Source organism: Leuresthes tenuis, unplaced genomic scaffold (genome assembly GCF_036924035.1).
Source record: "Leuresthes tenuis unplaced genomic scaffold, fLeuTen1.0.hap1 SCAF_23, whole genome shotgun sequence".
Lineage (NCBI taxonomy): Eukaryota > Metazoa > Chordata > Actinopteri > Atheriniformes > Atherinopsidae > Leuresthes > Leuresthes tenuis.
Genome location: NW_027325377.1, coordinates 4,704,281 through 4,724,637, shown reverse-complemented (window position 1 = coordinate 4,724,637; position 20,357 = coordinate 4,704,281). Strand labels below are relative to the sequence as shown.

The window sequence follows — 20,357 nt, the reverse complement described above, 5'->3', positions numbered from 1 at the left end:
CACCACACCTCATGGCAGTTAAATGCAAATTAAATCTGTGTTTTGCAGTCAGCATTGAGTTTATGTTTAAATCCTTTTAAATTTCCTCTGAAGTTCAACTCTTTTCAATAGTGTACTGCAAGTTTCTTTTTTTTTTTATAGGATGATGAAGATTAGGCTTAAAACTTTCCTTTTTGATAAAGTTTATAGTTAGGGATCGCTCAGGTAATCCTGAAGCATCCCATAGTTAAGATGCTATAGGCTTAGACTGCTGGGGGACCTCATCTGTCACACCTTTCCTCACTTTGCTCTCTTTTTCCCCCTGTTTAATTTCTCAAATTATATTATGTACATGTGACATTATTGTGGTTATTAACTTGTGTTTCCCTGTTCCAGCAGGTATCCTTTGAATGGTGTTATGGTGTTTTTCCCCCCTCTTTTCCCTCTTTTCTGTCTTCTCAAACCCCAGCTGGTCGAGGCGGATGGCCACCCTTCCTGAGTCGGTTATATGCTGCCATTCCGACATCTCGCCATTCCGACATGTGTCTCCAATTGTCGGAATGGCGACACTTTTTTCCTCCTATGGTCGGAATGGCGGTATGTTTTTTTTTTTTTTTAAACATACCGCCATTCCGACAGTTCCTTTTAATAGCCTATTTTTTACCCAAAACATTTTGCACTAATGATATCCCGGCGCAAATACGCCCTAAAGTTTGGCGCACAAACTCTGTACATACAGAGGCCACAGCCTCGCAAACAAACTTTAATAATCTATTATCAAAATCCCCTGAATTTCAAATATAAAAATACAGATATTAATGTAACTCTGGCGAGACTGACACTGATTAAGTAGAAATACAGTGTCAGTGAGCTGTCACAGCAGCCAGCTGGAGCGGAGCTCTCCACAGAGCCCATGCGTCTTTTGCACGCTGTCATCATATGCAAAAGTAATAATTGCAATTACAGATATCACGGCTACTGCACAGGACACAGTTGCGAGCACTCTGCCTTGCCTTGCCAATAGGAGAGGAGAGAAATGACAGCACAGAACGTATAAAACACAACAAAATGCAGTAAAAACGTTTATTCATGTTATTCACGTGATTTATGAGTACTTATGGGAAGCGCGGATGGGCTTTGCGCATTTGGCACAAACACACAGCCGTTGCGCAAGGCTTTATACAGCCTGTTGATATCTTAAGGACTTAACTGGTCACACCTGGGAGTAAATGTCATGTAGAGATTGTTTTTACATGACATTACAGCTGAACATATAGCTTTCATCCACAAACCAACGTGGGAGAGCCCGAAGACGCATGTGCCAGACGCACATAGGCATGCGTAAAACCAATTTTGACCACTTCATGCTGTTTATTTGCTTTCTTTTAGTTAACTTTCGTTTCTTTTGGATTCTTGTGCGTGTTATGGAGCCGTTTCGGTCCATATTTGTAAGCCTTTTTTTCCTGGATTAAATTTTCGGAAGTTGAAACAAGTGGCATTGGAGCGTGTGATTGAAAACCGTCTGCTTCTCCTCCTCCAGTTGCCCAGACTTTGTGTTTTTAATAACGCTTATCTGTAAACATGTGTTAAACATATAAATTGCATGAACAGAAAGAAGGGACTCACCTGTTGAGTAACTCACATTTCCTTATACGGAAAGCCTTGTCGGAATGGTGGAACGTTTGAATGTCGGAATAGCGGGATGTCGGAATGTTGGGATTTTCACCCCCTGAGTCTGGTTCTGCCAGAGGTTTCTTCCTGTTAAAAGGAGTCGTTCCTTTCCACAGTCCCTCAGGCTCAGGAAGGGAGATTGGACTGAAGACAAGTTTCGGTGCAATCCGTTGGTTTCCTTAGCTAGGATATTATTTTTCTAATTGGCTCTATATGAATGAATTGGATTATGATTACAATGAATCGAATTCCAATTGGCTTGAATTGGACTATATTATTTAAGTGCCTTGAGATGACAGTTGTTGTAATCTGGCACTATATAACTAAAATTGAATTGAATTGAATTGAAGACATGACCCAGACTTAAGAAAAAAAACAAAAACAAAAAACAACAACAAAAGCACAAGGTAAGAATAAAAGGGCGTGGCAGAGCCGGTTATCAAAAAACTTGAACTAAGAAAACAAAACAAAACTAGACTATGGCAAAAATCTGACCTGACAATACTGTGAAAAACGTGGCATGAATAGTAAGGTGAAAGCAGCTGTTTTGTTGTCAGCATCCTGACTTGAGTCCTGATAAGCCAACTGCAGTCAGAGTAGGGCGAGTCTTGACCAGCTCACAGTATCTGCTGCCAATCTGTCATGCCAATATGCTCATGAAATATCTTAGATAATAGTCTATGGAATATTTTAGGAATTGGGTTAAGCGGAAAGATTAAAGCCACCCAAACCAATTTTATTTGCACAACTAAAACAGTTGTAAAAGTTAATTTGCTGTTCCAGTAGACAGGTTACAAAGAACAGTCGTGACTCATAAAATTGTAAAGTGAGGAGTAGTTGTCCAGTGCTTATGTTTGTAAGGACTAAGGAATAGGGTTAGTTCACTCTGAGAATGGAGGAGGACCTAAATGTGGCTCACAAAAGGCAGGTTATTCATTAACAAAACGAATTAAAATAACACAGCAGAAGTGCTGCAGGGCAGAGAATTTAAAAACAGTCCAGGAATCCAACACCAAGCTGGCTAATGTTGGTGAAGAATTGCTTCAGGGTCACATTGGCACAAAATATCTGTCCAGACTCCTGCATTCAAAGGAACTAATTTCTTTCAACTGCTGACTGTGCATGCTTTGGTCTATTCTCGTTTGACTACCTCACCACACTTGGGTATCAGTTGGTTCAAAACACTGCAGCTAGGCTCATTACTTGGCCAAAAAGACTCAAACACATCACCGTGCTCACCACCCTATTCTGGCTCCCTGTTAGATCTCATATTGATTTTAAATTCTAACTGTTCATCTTCAGAGTATCAAATAGCCTTTCCTCTAAATAGCACTCACACTTATTGACCCGGTATGTGCCCTCCAGACTATTAGACTCCAGAGAGAGTGTCCCAACTTATCCCAGACCAGTTTGTAACAAAGAGAAATTGAACCTTTTCAACTAGAGTCTCCATTTTATATAAGTATCTGCCTGCTGAACTCAGGCCTTAAAAACTATTACTTAAAACTTTCCTCTTTGTGAAAGTCTCTGGTCATTTATCAGACAATTTTGTTCTTGTTGTCTTGTGAAATTCTAACTTGACTTGTCTTATCCCTTGAAAAAATTGTGACACAATTGATGCTTTACTATTTAGTAGGTAGGTAGGTTAGGTAGAAAATTCAAGATTTTGAGTACTATCTTCCCACTTGCAAGTAATGGTGAATGCAGTACCTTGTACCAACAGATCCTCTCACTGGCTTGATAAGATGTTTGTTCCTTTGGCTGAAATAGAAAATTACTGACATGACAAACACTATGTGTGCTGTGTAATAATTACAGAATCAGTCACAGTTGATGGATGATTACAAATCTGCCTGCAGACTCAGGTCCCCATTACTCTGATATTACAACTATGAAATATAAGTTTAAGTTTGTATGTAACAGCTTTTATAGTATCACATAACTTTTCTATTACAGATGAAAATCTTTTGAGAAAAATAAGCAGATAAAGGATGAAAAACATCAATATGTAACAACCTTTATCCCACTCACAGCTGTAAATGTGTGTAGGAAGTGCCTGTTGATCACAGGTTAAGAGCACAATTTCCTGTATTCTGAAAAAAGTAAAGATGCTACTATCAGATCATTTGTTGTCATCTATAAACAAGTCATTATGCCTTTGTTGAGAGATGCAAGCTGTGTGTAAGCTACCTGTGGCTAAAGGTGGCTAAATCCTTATGTGGATGCCATTGATGCTGTCAGTCACGCAACGGAAGGCTTGAGAGCCAGTCAGATGGCAAAGTTCTCACCAGATATTCCACAGCAGGAAGATGGACAATGTGTTGGGGACATCAAATGCCTCAGGGACAAATCGATAGGATGTGGCAATTGCTAGCCAATACAAATACAGTCCAACCTCGTCTATTTGTCACAATCTGAATCTGAATCGTGACTCTATGCCTCTCCCCAATCAAATATACAGTCTTTCTTGAGGTCTTCCTTTCCCAAGTTGAGGCAGACTACAGAGGTGTGGGCATTAAAAAACAAAAGTTAAAAAGAAATATTCTTAAGACTGACATAATACTTTCTGTTATGTTAAAGGAAACCTTTTCTTTTTCTGAATGACACCACAATGTTGTACCTTTGTGTTTAATTTGCTTTGTGAACAAAGTATTTTCTCTTAAATGTGTTTGTCCAGCAGGTTTATTTTTCCTTCAGTATTCTGAGAGCATACATGTTCAGTGCTTTAATTCATAAGAGCCCTTCTCTATACAGCTCACTTAGCACTTACATTGTTTTAATGTTCATGATTTGGCAGATGCTTTTATCCAAAGTGACTTACAGGTAGGGTAAGGATCCCTACTGGAGATGGTACCTTTCATGCAGGGGATTAGAACCCCGGTCTCCCACATGAAAGGTGGCAATCATACCACTAAACCACCACTAAACTACCAGTCCCATTCCTATAGTCACGCGAGTTCTTACTCCTAGCAATCTCCCTTAGTCTTCTCCTCCACATAATCAGCATGAACAAAAATGAGGTTCAGTGCAGCTATGCCAGGTAAAGACACGATAAATCTACCGCAGGTTTGAGAGCAAAGTGCCCAGCACCTGTTTTTCATAGACGTAAGAAACAGCATGTTGTTGTACTGACACATTTAGCGTCATATTAAGTGCAGCTTTGTGTAAAATAAACAGATTGTGGAAAGCATAAATGGCATCCATAGAAATTATTTCTAAACAGGTGATCTCATCAGTTAGATATTTACTTTGAATAACATTTTTTTTAGAAACACTTAAATCTCTCTATTTTATTTGATTATTATTGTAAATTATTTTACACGATCATACTAATAATAATTCCCACCTTGTTGTGGTTCATCGTTACACTGAAAATTTTCGGTTGAACTTACAGAAAATGTTGAGGTTTCACACTGGTCAGCTTTTTAAAACTTTCACGTACAGAAGTGGAAAATGTAGTGACTTACAACAGGCTGAGATCAGTCGCACTTCACCTTGCCAGCCACACTATGCAGGTTCCTGCTCCCTGGACTTCAAATTACATACATTACCAAACCACGAAGAAGCCAATTTAAAACTGTAAGCCTATGAAGAGACACTTGAACTATGAGGAGAAGGAAAATAACAGAATAAAATTAATTTGTAGCATCACAGATATCAGATATGATCAAATCAACCTTGAACAACGGTTAAGTATGGGTCAGTAGTCATGAGAGCTTAAGCAGGTAGTTTCCAGCTAGTAACTAATGGATGCTCATGTTTGTGGGCAACTTAAACTGCTGCCCAGAAACACACAGGATACACATTGGTCCGAACATATGAAGGGTTTGAGGGGCATGAAAACATGAATGGAAAATCTTTTATTGAACCTGAATACACATGTAGGCAAACTATTAGCTGATAAGGACTAATTCAGACTTTGGGCTGAAGACATGTTAGTATTTCTTTTGCTAATACTCTAATATTTCAGATTCTTTAAATGTTTTAATGCAAATTAAATCAAGTAAGAAATCAGACAAGAACATTGTTAATGCACGCCTTATTCTTCCGTCACGTAAATGGCTAGTAGATGCTTATTAAACTCTTACAAAGCAAACTGTGCTACAATCACCAGTCAGTATATGCACACGAGTGTAAGTTTGTCCACTGATCCTGTTACATATTGATAGTAAGTGGCACTAACCTTTTACAGCTCCATTACTGTAAATGCATTTTACATTTTACATGTGATTGCTGGAATGTACGTCGTGGCTGATTAGGGTAAATTTACATCGTGCTATCAAATAACCAGAGCTTAACTGGTGAAGTCCTGTATATAACACATCATACTCCTGTGGTTTTAGGTCTCCCCTGGCTTAGACTGCACAATCCCAACATTGACTGGACACAGAACACAAGGGGGGGGGGGGGGGGGGGGGGGGGGGGTCAAGGGATCGGTCTCTTGTTATGTCTTATTTATTTTCAGTGTATGTCCGTGTGTCACCATGGGGACGTAACGGCTGCGCCGCGGTCACTGAGCGTGACCCACCGGGCGCGCCGCCGTCTCAGCACCGGCTCTCGTTATCTTTACGTTGGACTTCTACTTTTGACGGAGCCGCTGCTCAACCGCGCCAAGCTCAACAGAGCAGATTGTACCAGAACAGGAAATCTAACACAGAATCAACAAAATAAACTTCCGTCCCCTTTCAAAATAAAAAAAACTTAAAACAAAAATAACATTAGACTATTAGACTTTTCATTGTTAATGCACATTTTGAGACATTGACACAATAGAAATGAACCTGGACTTAAAAGTCCTCAGCACATTTTTTGTTAAAGGAAAAGTCTGTAATTTGTTACATCATTAGTTGTCCTTATTAAAATATTTCCATAAACATGCTTTGGGTATTTGGTCGTTTTTCATTGGAAGCTGTCCTATTTGCTACAGAACTACTGGAAGAGCAGAATTGTAATTGGTAGGTGTTTTTAAGGTCAGTAAACAGTAAGCAACTAACCAAAACAAAGTGGGGGGGCAGTCACTGTCTCGGAGAAATTACACTATTCCTTTAGATGTGAACTTACATGGTCCTCTAAACTATGTTCTAAATGTCCAATTTTTCATATATAAATAAAGAATTGTAGATAATGCACTTAACAATTTTGTTTTTCTTGGACCCCCCCAATGTCTAAACCATGGTTACGCCCTTGATCGTTAGGATGCTTGGTATAGAAAATGTCTTTATGTTGTTCTCTTGGAAGACAGCATACCGAACATACTGCCTTTAAACCGATAATTGGGTCGACTTGTCCAGCTGTACACTCACAGCTTTCTTTTTACTGGATGATCCGTCCTGATTCTGCCACGACAACCACTGACCTTACTAGCAGAGCAACAACTACAGATTTACTTTAGTTCAGTTTAAACGTAGACTGTATTCTTTGCAGCAGAATTGCTAAATCGAATTAAATCCATTGAGATTATTTTGCTCTCATGTGAGGATGTCCCGGGCCTGACTTTTTTTGCCTAAGTGTGCCCTACACAATAGTGATGTTTATGTGCATCCAACGCTTTCAGCATATCCCCATCCCCCAGAATAAATCCGCCAGCTAATTGGTTACACCTAATATGACCTTAAAGTTAAGGTAATCAGAAAATGCAGTTTCAATAGGTTTGTACTCAGATTAAGGTCTTAATCCGGTTAATACTGCAACATTGCTTTGCGTGTAAACGGACATACTGTGGGGTAATGCAGACAGACTTGACACTGAAACAACAAACTGATTTAGTAAGCAGTGACAGATGGGTTCATAAATACAGCTGGAATTGTTAATGAATACTTCTCTACTCATTATGTTGTAAAACCAAGATAAATGCCAAGATGTTGTGTTATTGCCCACGTTGACATGGATGTCAAACTTTACAACTCTTCTGGGACAGAATACTTTCATAATGAGGACTTTGCCTTGTGGTTTACAGTCAATGTTTCAAGCCAAGTACAAAACTCACCTTTGGATAGTTGAAAGAGCTCAGGGGAGGACAGCACCATTTCTCGTCAGGTCGTCTAAAAGTTGTCTTCGAATTTAAGAGAAGGAGTCTTTTTTTCCCCCTTTTTCCATCTAAAGATTCTCTTTTAGTCAAGATGCACATGCTGGAAATGATAAACACTAAAAACCTGAGTACCGTAAGTGATTTTTTTTATCCTTTCAGTCTCATAGTGTTGCATTTTTAAATCTTGATGCATTTTAGTTTTGTGTATCAGCACCAAACAAATGCCTTTGTTTAATCCATCTGTACTTTTTAAAATGCACTGTGACAGAAAAAGGGATTCCTTATTTAATGGTAGGATGATAAAGGGCTTTGGCTTAATGCATGTTCAAGAAGGGCAGATTCCCTACAGGTGCCTTGGTCTGAATAGCTGTTCAGAGCATTTTCACCTCTAAAACAAATCAAACTGCAAACATTTCATAGCAGTTTGTGTACATGCTATATTGTGGATTGTTGCACTTCTACTTCAGACAACATTGTCACTCCATTTTCTCAACTGATGAACGTCCTTACTGTAACCTGGACCGTGTTGCAATGGACCTCACACTGATTTGTAATTTGGCACATTTTGTTGCGGGTGTAGTTTCTTTGTTTTAAGAGTTATTATACACGCATAACAGTCCTGAATTTTTCCAGACATGTTCTGGAGAGGCTGCATGTGAGAACAAATGTCTACAACACTCGCTCCTGACTGCTTAAAATCAGCCAGCTGCCTCATGTGAAGTCTTGTGGATTAGCAAGGGCGACCATACATTGACTGAATATTGCAGCCATTCCCCAGAGCGTTTATATTGAGTTTGTGGTGGTTGTAAGAGCTTTTGCTTCTTACTCTTTTCTGTTGACCTGTATGTTGCTTTGCACTCACTCATCATGCTGGGACTACATTGAAGTAAATGTGGTATTTATATCAAGTGTAATGTATCAATTTCTAGCTGTGGGACCCTAAATCTCACTGGAAAGGAAGTCTGGACCCATTCTCTGAACATTCAAGAAATTAGATGGTGTCCGTGTATGAAAACAGCTGTGCTTAACAAAAAGTGTGTAAAGTGAAATGTTTGGCAGGTTTTTTTAACCCACTGCTCATAAAATTTACTTTTTATTAAATTTTTTTTAATTTAACATTTGAAGAAAATAAGATAAATGACAGAAAAGTATTGTTTAAAATCTCAGATGTAAATATTTTCAGTTTTATTAAATGCATGCAATAAAAGTTAGCTTTCACTTTAAACCAAACTGAGCTGTCATGTGAGAAAACATGAATGAAATATTATTTATTGAATCTGAATATACACGTCGGCAAACTATTAGCTGATAAGGACTAATTCAGACTTTGGGCTGAAGACATGTTAGTATTTATTTTGCTAATACTCTAATATTTCAGATTCTTTAAATGTTTTAATACAAATTAAATCAAAAAAGAAATCAAACAAGAACATTGTTACTGATCCTGTTACGTATTGATAGTAAGTGGCAATAACTTTTTACAGCTCCTTTACTGTAAATGCATTTTTACAATGTGATTGCTGGAATTTATATCGTGCTATCAAATAACCAGAGCTTAACTGGTGAAGTCCTGTATATAACACATGGTGGGAGATAAATGCAGATGTTCCGATTTAAAGCCATGTAACGCCTTGTATTGTATGCTGTAGGTTTGAGCTTTTTCTTTTCATTGGGTTTCTGTGTCATTTCTTTTCAGGTGTACACAGACTCAGTTTCACCCGATGAAAGTCCAAAAGTTACCTCCAAATGATCCCGGATCTTTGAGTGAGCTCAGTAAACTTTAAAGAGTGACCACTGAACGAAGATTCTACATCCCTCAGGTAAACACACAGTATATTTGGAAAGAGGGTTTTCCATCTGTCATGAGTATTAGCAACCTACATTTAACAGCCCACCTTCATATTCATACCTGCACATTGGTTCATTTCACTGTTAGATTAATTAACAACATGGCAGGTTAAAGATGATGTCATGAATATGTGCTTCATGTGCTTTTAATGATTACAAGATCAGGACTGCAGCTCTTAGCAGTTTATCCTTGTTCCAGCAGCTTCTTCATCACCACTCAGGGGATTTTCTTACATATTCACATACAGTCATGGTCAACAATATAGTCACCACTACATTTCTGTCAGATAATGCACCACAGAAAATCGTTGCAACTCGTAAATAAAGAAAAAATTATGAGTCAATATTTGTGTTTTGTGTATTGTGAAAAAAATAAAGAGCAAAGAATTTAATGTAGAAACCAAAATTTTAATGTTTCATGTTCCAGTGTGCAACACTGTCAACGAGATTATTGCTCATTGCACTGGGGAAAGAGAACCTTTGCAAATTTTTCTGAACAAATTCAAGTCGATATGCAGGCACAAGGTACAACAGTGTCAGCTCGCACTATCCGTTGCCATCTTAATAAGAAGTGACACCGCACTAGAAGACCCAAGGGAAGCCAGTTGCTGACATAGAAATACAGGAAAGCCTGATTGGAGTTAGCTTAAACTCCAACCAAAGTTCGTCTAGGAGAATGTCTCATGGACAGAGAAGACTAAAGAAGAGCTTTTTTTGTAAAGCACAAAAATCACTTATAAAACAAGAAAATAATAATACCCACAGTCAAACCCACAGTGGAGGTATGCTGATGTTTTAGAGTTGCTTTGTAGCTTCAGGCTCTGAATGTGTTGAATGGGTTCATGGCATTATGAAATCCATCCATCCATCCATCCATCCATCCATCCATCCATCCATCCATCCATCCATCCATCCATCCATCCATCCATCCATCCATCCATCCATCCATCCATCCATCCATCCATCCATCCATCCATCCATCCAATTTCTATACCCGCTTAATCCGTCGGTTGGGTCGCGGGGGGGCTGGAGCCTATCCCAGCTGTCATTGGGTGAGAGGGTACACCCTTGACAGGTCGGCATTATGAAATCTGAATTCTAATTTAGAATTTGGGGCTGCAATACTGGTCCCTGCTGTCTTGACCAGTGAACTGAAATCGTTTCAGACTATGCACTGGAGAGTTCTGAAGTGGCCAGTGACGAATCTAGATCCAAATCCGATATGGAACACCTGTGAAGGGATCTCAAAACACTGCTCACATCTGACAGACCAAGAACAGTTGGTTAAAAAGAAGAGCTGTTGAAAATTTACTGCCAAGATAGAAAAAATATATTTAGAGTTTTACCATGGTATGAACACTGAAATGGTTGAGATGCATGAGCACCACACTATAGAAATGGCTTCACAGTCACGGACAAATACAAGAGAATTAAACTGATGTCTGTCAGTAGAGATAACTTGATAACATAAAATTCTAATGTTTACACCACTAAATTGACGTAATGCTGAAAATTTGTTCTGATCTTATCAGGTAGCAAAGATGGTGACTGTTGAAGAACAGCTCCTTGAAACATTGGAAAAACTGGTGACGAAGGAATTTTACAAATTCAAATGGTGGCTGGGACTGCATTACCGTGATGGCTTCTCCCCAATCCCAAGGAGTCTTCTGCAAAAGGCAGATGTAACAGACGTGGTGACTTTAATGGTGCAGAACTATAACCAGGAAGCTGTGGAGGTGGCCAAAACAGTTTTGGCAAAGATACAAAGGAATGATCTGGTGAAATACCTGACAGAGAGAACTGAAGAAGGAAAAGGTGAGTGTTGGCAAAATGAAAAGGTACAACAAAAAGTGAGCATCTAAAACTGTGCTCTTGTGATGTGTTGCTAAATTTAAAGAATATGTGATTTCCTCACATTTACAATTTTAAAATCTTAAGCACATAAAAGATCTATCAAGCAAAGCTCACTAAGACAGCTCAGGTAACGACGATAAGTTAGAGCCTCCATTGACATGAAGCCCCACGAGTCCAAACTAAGAATAGATCAATAAAAGCTCCTACAGGTGCCACCACAGCTGGCAGTGACAAAAGCTGATACTGATAGTTGACTTTGAATAAAAAGACAGAGAGGAGACTGAAAGGCTATATTTAGTGAAATTTTACAAGTAGAATTGACTTTCAACATTTTCATAAAAAGAAAAAACCTTTTAGAACAGAATTTAATAAAGATTTTTATTACTATGTAATAAACTATAATAAAGGTTTTTATTACTATGTAATAAACTATGCACATTTCAGTAATTCAATACCAATTTAATTGATCAACTGACTTATGAACCTGGATCATAAAAAAACTTAGATGAATACATGAAGGCAGTTGTGTGATTTAAACTTTAAACTTTTTCACATTTCTCTCACCCCCTTGAGATGACTCTCAATGTGCTTTAGTTTGTATGCAAAGTGAACACTTCTGAACAACCATTAGAAATTACAGGTTTGTATCTATCTGTTCAGGAGTTATTGTCCATTGTCCTCTTGTCAACAAAAGATCTGAGGTGGAAGAAATTTGATTGTCCTCATTTGTAGACATGGCTAAGCAGTCTCTTTAATTGGCCTGCATTCACACTTCATCAAATGAGACAAATTAATGGAAGAATCACAGCAGAGCTAGTCTTAATCAAACTAAACCTGTGAAGTCACAATTGCTATGAAAACTTGACTCTAAGCTGAGCAGCAGGAAGTAAGTGTGAAAAAGCAACAAATGGGTGCAGTACTTAAAGCTCTGAGTAGTTCCCTGTATTGGGAACCGTGCCATAAAACTTTCAAAACTATCTAGAAAAATATTTCTAGATAGTTTTTAAAGCATGTTTTTTCCCCGAAAAACATATATTGTGGAAAAAAATAATGTGGATTTGAAACTAAACAAATAATGCTTTTGCAACATTGCCACTTGGTCCCTTTATGATGGTTACATACTGTAATCCTGGCTTTGCTAACGGCTTCATTCTGGTACTTCAGAATCTAAACTTGCCACAATGGCACAGCCACAAAGGCAAACCTTTTTATTTAGGGACTTTAAATAGATTCTCTGCTTTGGGAAAGTGACTTAGCAAGCAGTTAAAGTTCTTATCAACAGACGCCAAGGTTACAATGTCTTTATCTTTAGTTGTTTTATGCTTGCAACATCATGTAATCAAGAAGCTTTAAGCAAAACATTTAGTCTAAAAATGATATTCAGTTCTGCGCCCAGTAATTCCACCTTTTTGGATGTAATTTTGTTACTTACAGGTGTGGCGACTCAAGAGCCAGAGCCTTCAGAAAAGATCATACAGTACCAATGCAGCCTACAGTCATATCTCCACAGCAAGTTTATGAGCGTTCGAGAGGGCATGACAGAGCGGAATGATGAGCGGTGTCTGGCTAATGTTTACACAGAGCTGTTCGTCACACAGGGCTATGAGACACCCATCAACGAACAGCATGAGGTCAGACAGGTGGAAATGACACATGGGAAAGTGGCAGGCACAGAGGAACCAATAGAACCAAGTAACATATTTGAATGTCCAACTGGAAGACCCATAAGAACAGTGATGACGACTGGAGTTGCAGGGATTGGAAAAACTTTCCTTGTGCGAAAGTTCGTTTTGGATTGGGCTGAACGAAAAGAGAATCAGGACACACATCTAATATTCCCTTTCACGTTCCGTGAACTGAACTTATTGAGGGATGAAGGATTGTGTTTGGCAAAGCTAATCCACATTTGTATTTGGGAAACCAATGCAATCACGGAAGGGGAGCTTAATGATATCTTCAAAGAACTGCAGACATCAGGAAACAGTAACTTTAAAAAAAGTAAATTCAAACTTCTCTTTGTGTTGGACGGACTGGATGAAAGCCGCTTTCAACTGGACTTTAACCGAAGTGAGACCCAGCCTGCTGATTTCAATGTTACACAGTCGTCTTCAGTGGAAATGCTGCTGACCGCCCTCATCAGGGGGAATCTGCTTCCCTCTGCTCGCATATGGATAACCACACGGCCGGCAGCAGCTCATCAGATCCCTCGAGACTTTGTGGACAGCATGACTGTTGTGAGAGGATTCACTGATTCACAGAAGGTGGAGTACTTTGAGAAGAAGTTTCCAAAAAAGAAGGAAGCCAACAGAATAATCTCCCATATAAGGGCATCACGAAGCCTCTTCATCATGTGCCACATCCCAGTCTTCTGCTGGCTCTCTGCTACAGTTTTACAAGATGTGCTGAAAACCAGAATGAAAGCAGAGCTTCCACAATCCCTGACTGACATGTACACAGAATTTGTGCTGTATCAAATTAAACTGGCAGAGGAAAAATATGGCATTAAGAAGAGCATTCAATACATCAAGTCCTTAGCAAAACTAGCTTTTCACCAGTTAGAGAAACATGACCCAATCTTCTATGAAGAAGACCTGAAAGGCAGTGGCATTGATTTCCATCAAGTCGCCCTTTACTCTGGAGTTTTCACGGAGGTCTTTAAAGAGGTGCCAAGGTGGAAGACAGACAATGCTAAGGGCAAAATGTTCAGCTTTGTCCATTTGAGCCTTCAGGAGTATTTAGCTGCCCTTTACGTGGTGATGTCACTCATTAACAAGAACAAGAACAAACTCTCTGAGCCAAAACTAAAACCAGAATGTCCTTTAACACAGTGGAAGAGGAAATCCATGACTGATATCCACAAAATTGCATTGGACAAAGCCTTGAACAGTCCTAATGGGCACTTAGACTTGTTTTTACGCTTTCTCTTTGGGCTTTCCCTGCAGACCAATCTGAATCTCCTCAAGCATCTGCTGAAGTTAAGAAAAGAGTATTTTCAGAACCACCCTGAAACCATCAGTCTCATCAAGAGAAGGATAAGGGAGAACACATCTCCAGAAAAGAGCATCAATCTCTTCTACTGTCTGAAAGAGCTGAAAGATGATTCTCTGCTGCAGGAGATCCAACAGTACATGAGTTCAGGAAGTCTTTCATCTAGAAATGTCTCTCCTTCTCACTGGTCAGCTCTGGTCTTCATCTTATTGTCGTCTGAAGATGCTCTGGAGGTGTTTGACTTGAAGAAATATTCTGCTTCAGAGGAGGGTCTACAGTGGTTGCTTCCAGTTGTGAAGGCCTCCAACAAGTCACTGTATGTGCCTCAAAAACTGCATGCCTTCACTGCATTACATGTAGTTGCATCCCTATCTTTTTTTCCTTTTCAATTACTCTCTTCATTTTCAGGCTAAGTGGCTGTAATCTGTTGGAGGACAGCTGTAGAAATCTGGCCTCTGTTCTCAGCTCTCAGTCTTCACTAAGAGAGCTGGACCTGAGTGACAATGACCTGCGAGACTCAGGGGTGAAGCTTATATCTACTGGACTGGAGAGTCTCCTCTGTACCCTGCAAGGTCTCAGGTAACAACTGACTCCACTGATTAAATAACCTCAACCTCAGTTTTTCTGATTGACTTGCTGAACTGGTTAACATTCATAAAGATCTAAGATGTCAATAGGAACTGAAATGCTTATGTAATAATAAAAAAGTTAAACTAATTGTTTCTGACTTGGTAACTAAGCAGGGGGCCTTTCTAACCTGAGAGAGACAAAAAGTCTTTCTTTACCACACCTAAAATAATTGGCCAGAACTAGAACAAATCTGCAGCTCATCTTATAGATTGTGCCCCTTGTACCAAAGCTGAGTCCTTACAGCAGTGGGCCCTTTCCACTAGGGATGGAGTGATTTTTTATCGGATCGTCCATCGAAGGGAGGATGGTGATGTTTTTTTCAAATGGCGAGCTTTAAGGCGATCTTGAATTAATTTAATGCCATAAATCTCTAGAACCTGCACTTTACTGTGGACTTAAAATGTTTCTAACGGAGCAACATGTCTGCATACAGAGCCCTTTGATCTGTGCAACTGAGGAGTGAATATGAAACTCTAAAGTCTCCCTTTTTTTTGGAGGTGCGCGCCGTGGACGCAGCTCTTTGTCTCCTCTGTTCTTCATCTTCTTGCTTGCTTACTAAACACTTTCTCTGCGCCACAAGTGGTTTGCTATATTATCTTTCTTTTTAGTCAAAAAATAAATAATTCACACATATATTTGAACAGCAATAACTTTATTAAATTGAGGGATCAGTGTGCATAAATGAAATGCTCCTCACACAAATAACCAAACCAAAATAACATTTTGAGCCACGGACACTTCTATCTGTGCAGATGTGGTGCAAAACCTATATTTATAAATAAATAATAGGTGCAATAGGGATGGAGTGATTTTCGATCGGGTTGTCTATCGGCGATCGACAGTGGCCATGATCTGAAGACAGGGCCGATTTCACATCCCTACTTTCCACCCTTTTCTGTCTGCCAAAGCCTTACTTCTTCTTCTTTTTCTTCTTCTTCTTCTTCTTTCGGCCTGTCCCTTTATCAGGGGTTGCCACAGCGTCAATCTCGCATTATTGATTTGGAACATTTTTTATGCCGGATGCTCTGTCTGACGCAACCCTCGCCATTTATCCGGGCTTGGTACCGGCACAAGAAATCAAAAAATACACTGACTCGTGCTCCCCAGTGGCTGGGCGCTTGTCAAAGCCTTACTATAAGCCCGTTATAGGAAATGTGGCTTAAAAAGAACCCGACACAGGACCTGAGAGATGCATCTGGACCTTCAGCTGATCCATCTACTGTTGGCCCAAGCCTCATCAGAAATGGTCTCCATGGAAGGGTGGCTGTCAAGAAGCCGTTCTTAAGGAAGGGAAACAGGGAGAAAAGGCTGAGTTATGCCAAATGACACAAGAAGTGGACTGAAAATCAGTGGCAACAGGTCTTATGGAGGGATGAATCCTCCCCAGAGCCCGGACCTCAACATTATTGAAGCAGTGTGGCCCCAGTAGAGCTAACAGAGCTATAGTACACGTTCGTTCATTCATTCGTCTTAAAGTATTGGTGAAATAAAGACAGATAATGCCTTATTTAGAGGATGCATCGTCTAAGCCCAGTTCACTTCATTATATGGATTGCGAGTTATCTAAATATCTTCCGAAGGACGCCGACTTTCGCCAAACTGTTCTCAGTGAGTAGATAAACGTATTTCATGCCAGAAATAAGGTCTAGGTTTAAAAATACCGGGGTTCCCCTTTAAGGTTGGCTAGAGTCCCTTACTGCTTTTAGAAAATGGATGGATGGTTTGCATAGGATGGCAGTAATGATACTGAGGGATTTTTGTATTGGTTCATCCTGACTTATCCAACACTTTTAGGGAATTAGGGAACATGCAAAGGTTACATAAACGACAATATAACTTAATTAGTTAATAATGTAAACATTATGTTTGTTTTTATTAAGACTATCAGGTTGTATGATCACAGTAGAAGGCTGTACTCATCTGGCTTCAGCTCTAAAGTCCAACCCGTCACACCTGAAGGAGCTGGACCTGAGTTACAATCATCCAGGAGACTTAGGAGCAAGTCTGTTGTCTGCTGGACGAGATGATCCACACTGGAAACTTGAGATTCTCAAGTATGCTGCTCCCAGAAATAATTCTCTGTCACAATCTTTAAGTGCTTAATCATCAGTCTGACTGACTTTGGTTCTTCCTCTAGCCTCAAACATTGTGGAGAGCAACGCATGAAACCAGGTCTGAAGAAATGTAAGTGCAGAGTATGCATACAGAACACCATGAAATCAAAATGTTCACAGAGCTCAACAACAAATGGCACAACATTCGAAAAGTTTCTGTCAATCAGCAAAACAATAGATCAGATCCTTGCTCTTTCATCAAAAATGGGGGAAATGGTTAGTTTCCCCTGAATAATTCAGTATGCCGCAACCACTTCAAAACATGATACCGTCAATGACCCACAGCCTGTGATCCAGATACTGTAATAGTCCTACTCCAAAGATGTCAGCCTTTAAGTGTGACCTCCCCTAGCCTTCTAAATAGTCCAGCGTCGTGCACAACATTTCTGACAGCAAGGTGAAGCAGCTCACTTTAGAAGAACAGAAATTTCAGTCGTTATTTTGAAGCTACTACCACTTAGATCTCAGAGTCGCAGACTAAGTAGAGGGCCCATCCAGTTTCATCTTAAACCAGCAACGTTGGCAGAGCTTCTGTGTTGGATTAGCAGTGACCTGTTCTGCGTTGCGCACTCAGACACTTCCCTCTTTGTGTGTAACACTGTTTAGAGTAAACAGTTATGTGCAAACGTAAGAAGTCCTGTTTAAAAGGTTATCACCACCACTAACATCTTACTGGTGTTCTTTTGTCAGGTCAAAGCTGAGAACAAACAAAGGAGATTGCAGTGCAAAATTTGACAGGCAAGCCAAAAACCCTAGATACCCCGTCTACATGAACACTGAAAACAGGGCTGGAGTCTTTAAAATATTTGTTTGCTGAAGCTAAAAACTGTTTGCATGTGGGAAAAATGCACAAATGCTTGGAAAAGGCTGCATTTGTAAAAATGAGTATTCGTGTGGACACTGCCTTGTCCAATGGGTGAATTGAGCTGACTAGAAAAAACTTTACACACCAAAAGGGTCAATAGCTTTGTAGTCACATCCTTCAGCACACCCCACGTTAAACTTCAGCTTTACTCTAAATACAGTAGGACCAAACCATTATTATTCATTAGTACAAAATGAACATTTTGTTGAAAAATAAACTTAAACTAGCAAAGGAAAAGAAAAGCCACGGGAGTCAAGTCCTGCTGGTGAATGGATAGATATCAAGGGCTCTTCATGTTGGTTCAGTTCATCCATCTGTTTTATACCCAGTCGGTGGTATGAAACTATAGCATGCTAGCAGGATTAATGATAAAAGCTGGGGAGACAGATTTGAGAATCTTGTATGATTTTTCAACATGCAGAACGCATTTTAAATCATCCTTCCTGCATGCAGAGTCTATAACTTCTACACCAGACAAGCCAGTCAACGGGGTCATGTTGCTTGATCTGTCCAGTAACAATCCTCATACTTCATTCAACCAGATAAGATCAACCACATCAAAACTTTTGGCCACAGCTGTACATAAGTTATACATACTATGTTTAATTATCCTAAGAATGCTGTTCATTTTGTACATTAATTGCCTTAACAGTACAGTGTGTACAAATTACAACTGAATGATTACTTTGTAAAACACTTGTAGAGACTGTCCTTGCTGAACACTTCTTTTAGTGCAATCATTTTATATTCCTATGTGCTAACCTAACTAGCAGGTGACTGGTTTTTGATTTACTGAGATGGTTACATGGCTACATTTTTGTCCCATTTTCCCATTTTGCCAATCAGATTTCTGTAAACTCGCACTGGACAAAAACACAGTTCACCAAAAGCTGAAACTGTCAGACAACTGCCTGAAGGTGACAACGGTTCAAACTGAGGAGCGCTATGGTCATCACGCAGAGAGATTCAACTGCTGGCGGCAGGTGCTGTGCAGCTCTGGTCTAAATGGTCGCTGTTACTGGGAGGTTGAGTGGAAGGGAAAGGTTTATATAGGGGTGACATACAGAGGAATCAGACGGAAGGGAGAGGGCACTGACGGCTGTCTGGGAGCAAATGATCATTCCTGGATGCTGCTTTGCAACGATGATGGGAGTTTCTCTGTCCGGCATGATGACAGAAATACAGCTATTATTCCTCCAGTGCCTTCTGAATGCAACAAAGTGGCTGTGTTTCTGGACTGGCCTGCTGGGACTCTATCCTTCTACATGGTGGAGTTGTGCTCACTGGTCCCCCTCCACACTTTCAACTCCACTTTCATGGAGCCCCTTTATCCTGCCTTTGGGTTTGGATTTGCGTCTGGATTTGAATGTGAAGATTCGTCTCTGTCTCTATGTGAGGTGGACGATAGCGACACTGAAGTGTAATTGCTTTGCAGTGGGTCTTCCTATATAAATCGATTTCACTTAATTTCTAAAACATTTTGACAATGAGAATTAGTTTTGTACAGAAAAAGAACTCAAAACGGATTGATCTCGAAAGCAGTTTAAGTTTCAATGGTATGATTCGTGAAACACTGATTTGGCATTTATAAAAACAAAAAAAACCATCAATGACAACTGACAAACGATTCGGTGATGAAGACTATCTGATACTCATCTGATATCTCCAGAAAAGTCAGGTTGGCATTGTTTTAAAACCCCAAACCTTGCTCATGTTTTTTCATTTTTTATCTAAATTTAGCTAACTTGAATTAATTTTACTGAGGGGTTACCATGCATTAAGTCAAGATAATTCTAGAGCGCCCTCTGCTGGACAATAAGATAAACTACTAAAGGTCCAGTGCATTTGCTCATAGTCTATGGTTTTACAATTTAGAAATTCTCCTTTTATTTTATTCATTTTTTAAAAAGTTTTAAGGGGGCCAAGTAAAGTTTTTAAAAGTTGGGGGCCAATGTACATCGCAGATCTTTTGGTATGTTTTTAATCTTCAAGACCTCTCAGGTCATCAGGAACAGACTGAGAACTAAACACAGAGCAGCTGGTGTCAATTTTTATGGACCATAAATGTGTAACAGCTCTCTTTGTGAGTCCTGTACACGTGCAGAAATATGCATGAATTTTTTGTCATATTAAAGAGGCCACAAAGATGCCTTCAAAAGCCCACAAAAATGTCAAGCATTTGTAAAGCGAAATGTTGTGGTGCGGGGCTGGAAACTAAAGTCGTGAACTGCGGTATCTCAACTCTAGTGCAGTTTCAGGCCTGTGAATGGGCATTGCGGATTTTGATGTTCCCCCCTGCATTTGAAGTGAAGAACTTTGATTAATAACACTAATCCTTCTGTTTTAACCTCTCTCTCTTTTTAACTTTTTAACTGTAAAT

The 20,357-nt window shown here is 39.6% G+C and overlaps 1 protein-coding gene across 1 annotated transcript; it reads left to right on the top strand.

Annotated features, from left to right (window-relative positions):
* Positions 1-11,067: 11,067 nt before the first annotated feature.
* Positions 11,068-19,401, top strand: LOC140282547 (protein NLRC3-like). Its single transcript, XM_072377003.1, has 6 exons — positions 11,068-11,341; positions 12,815-14,684; positions 14,777-14,947; positions 16,879-17,052; positions 17,136-17,182; positions 18,824-19,401. Exons 1-6 carry the CDS (start codon positions 11,068-11,070, stop codon positions 19,399-19,401), a joined length of 3,114 nt encoding a protein of 1,037 aa, XP_072233104.1.
* Positions 19,402-20,357: the final 956 nt, after the last annotated feature.

What these genes read in the sequence shown, in the direction of transcription:
- LOC140282547 (XM_072377003.1), top strand. Translation starts at nt 11,068, where the DNA reads ATGGTGACTGTTGAAGAACAGCTCCTTGAAACATTGGAAAAACTGGTG. An exon ending in TGGAAACTTGAGATTCTCAA is followed by an intron (nt 17,053 to 17,135) that starts GTATGCTGCTCC and finishes TTCTTCCTCTAG; the next exon opens with CCTCAAACATTGTGGAGAGC. An exon ending in GAAACCAGGTCTGAAGAAAT is followed by an intron (nt 17,183 to 18,823) that starts GTAAGTGCAGAG and finishes TTTGCCAATCAG; the next exon opens with ATTTCTGTAAACTCGCACTG.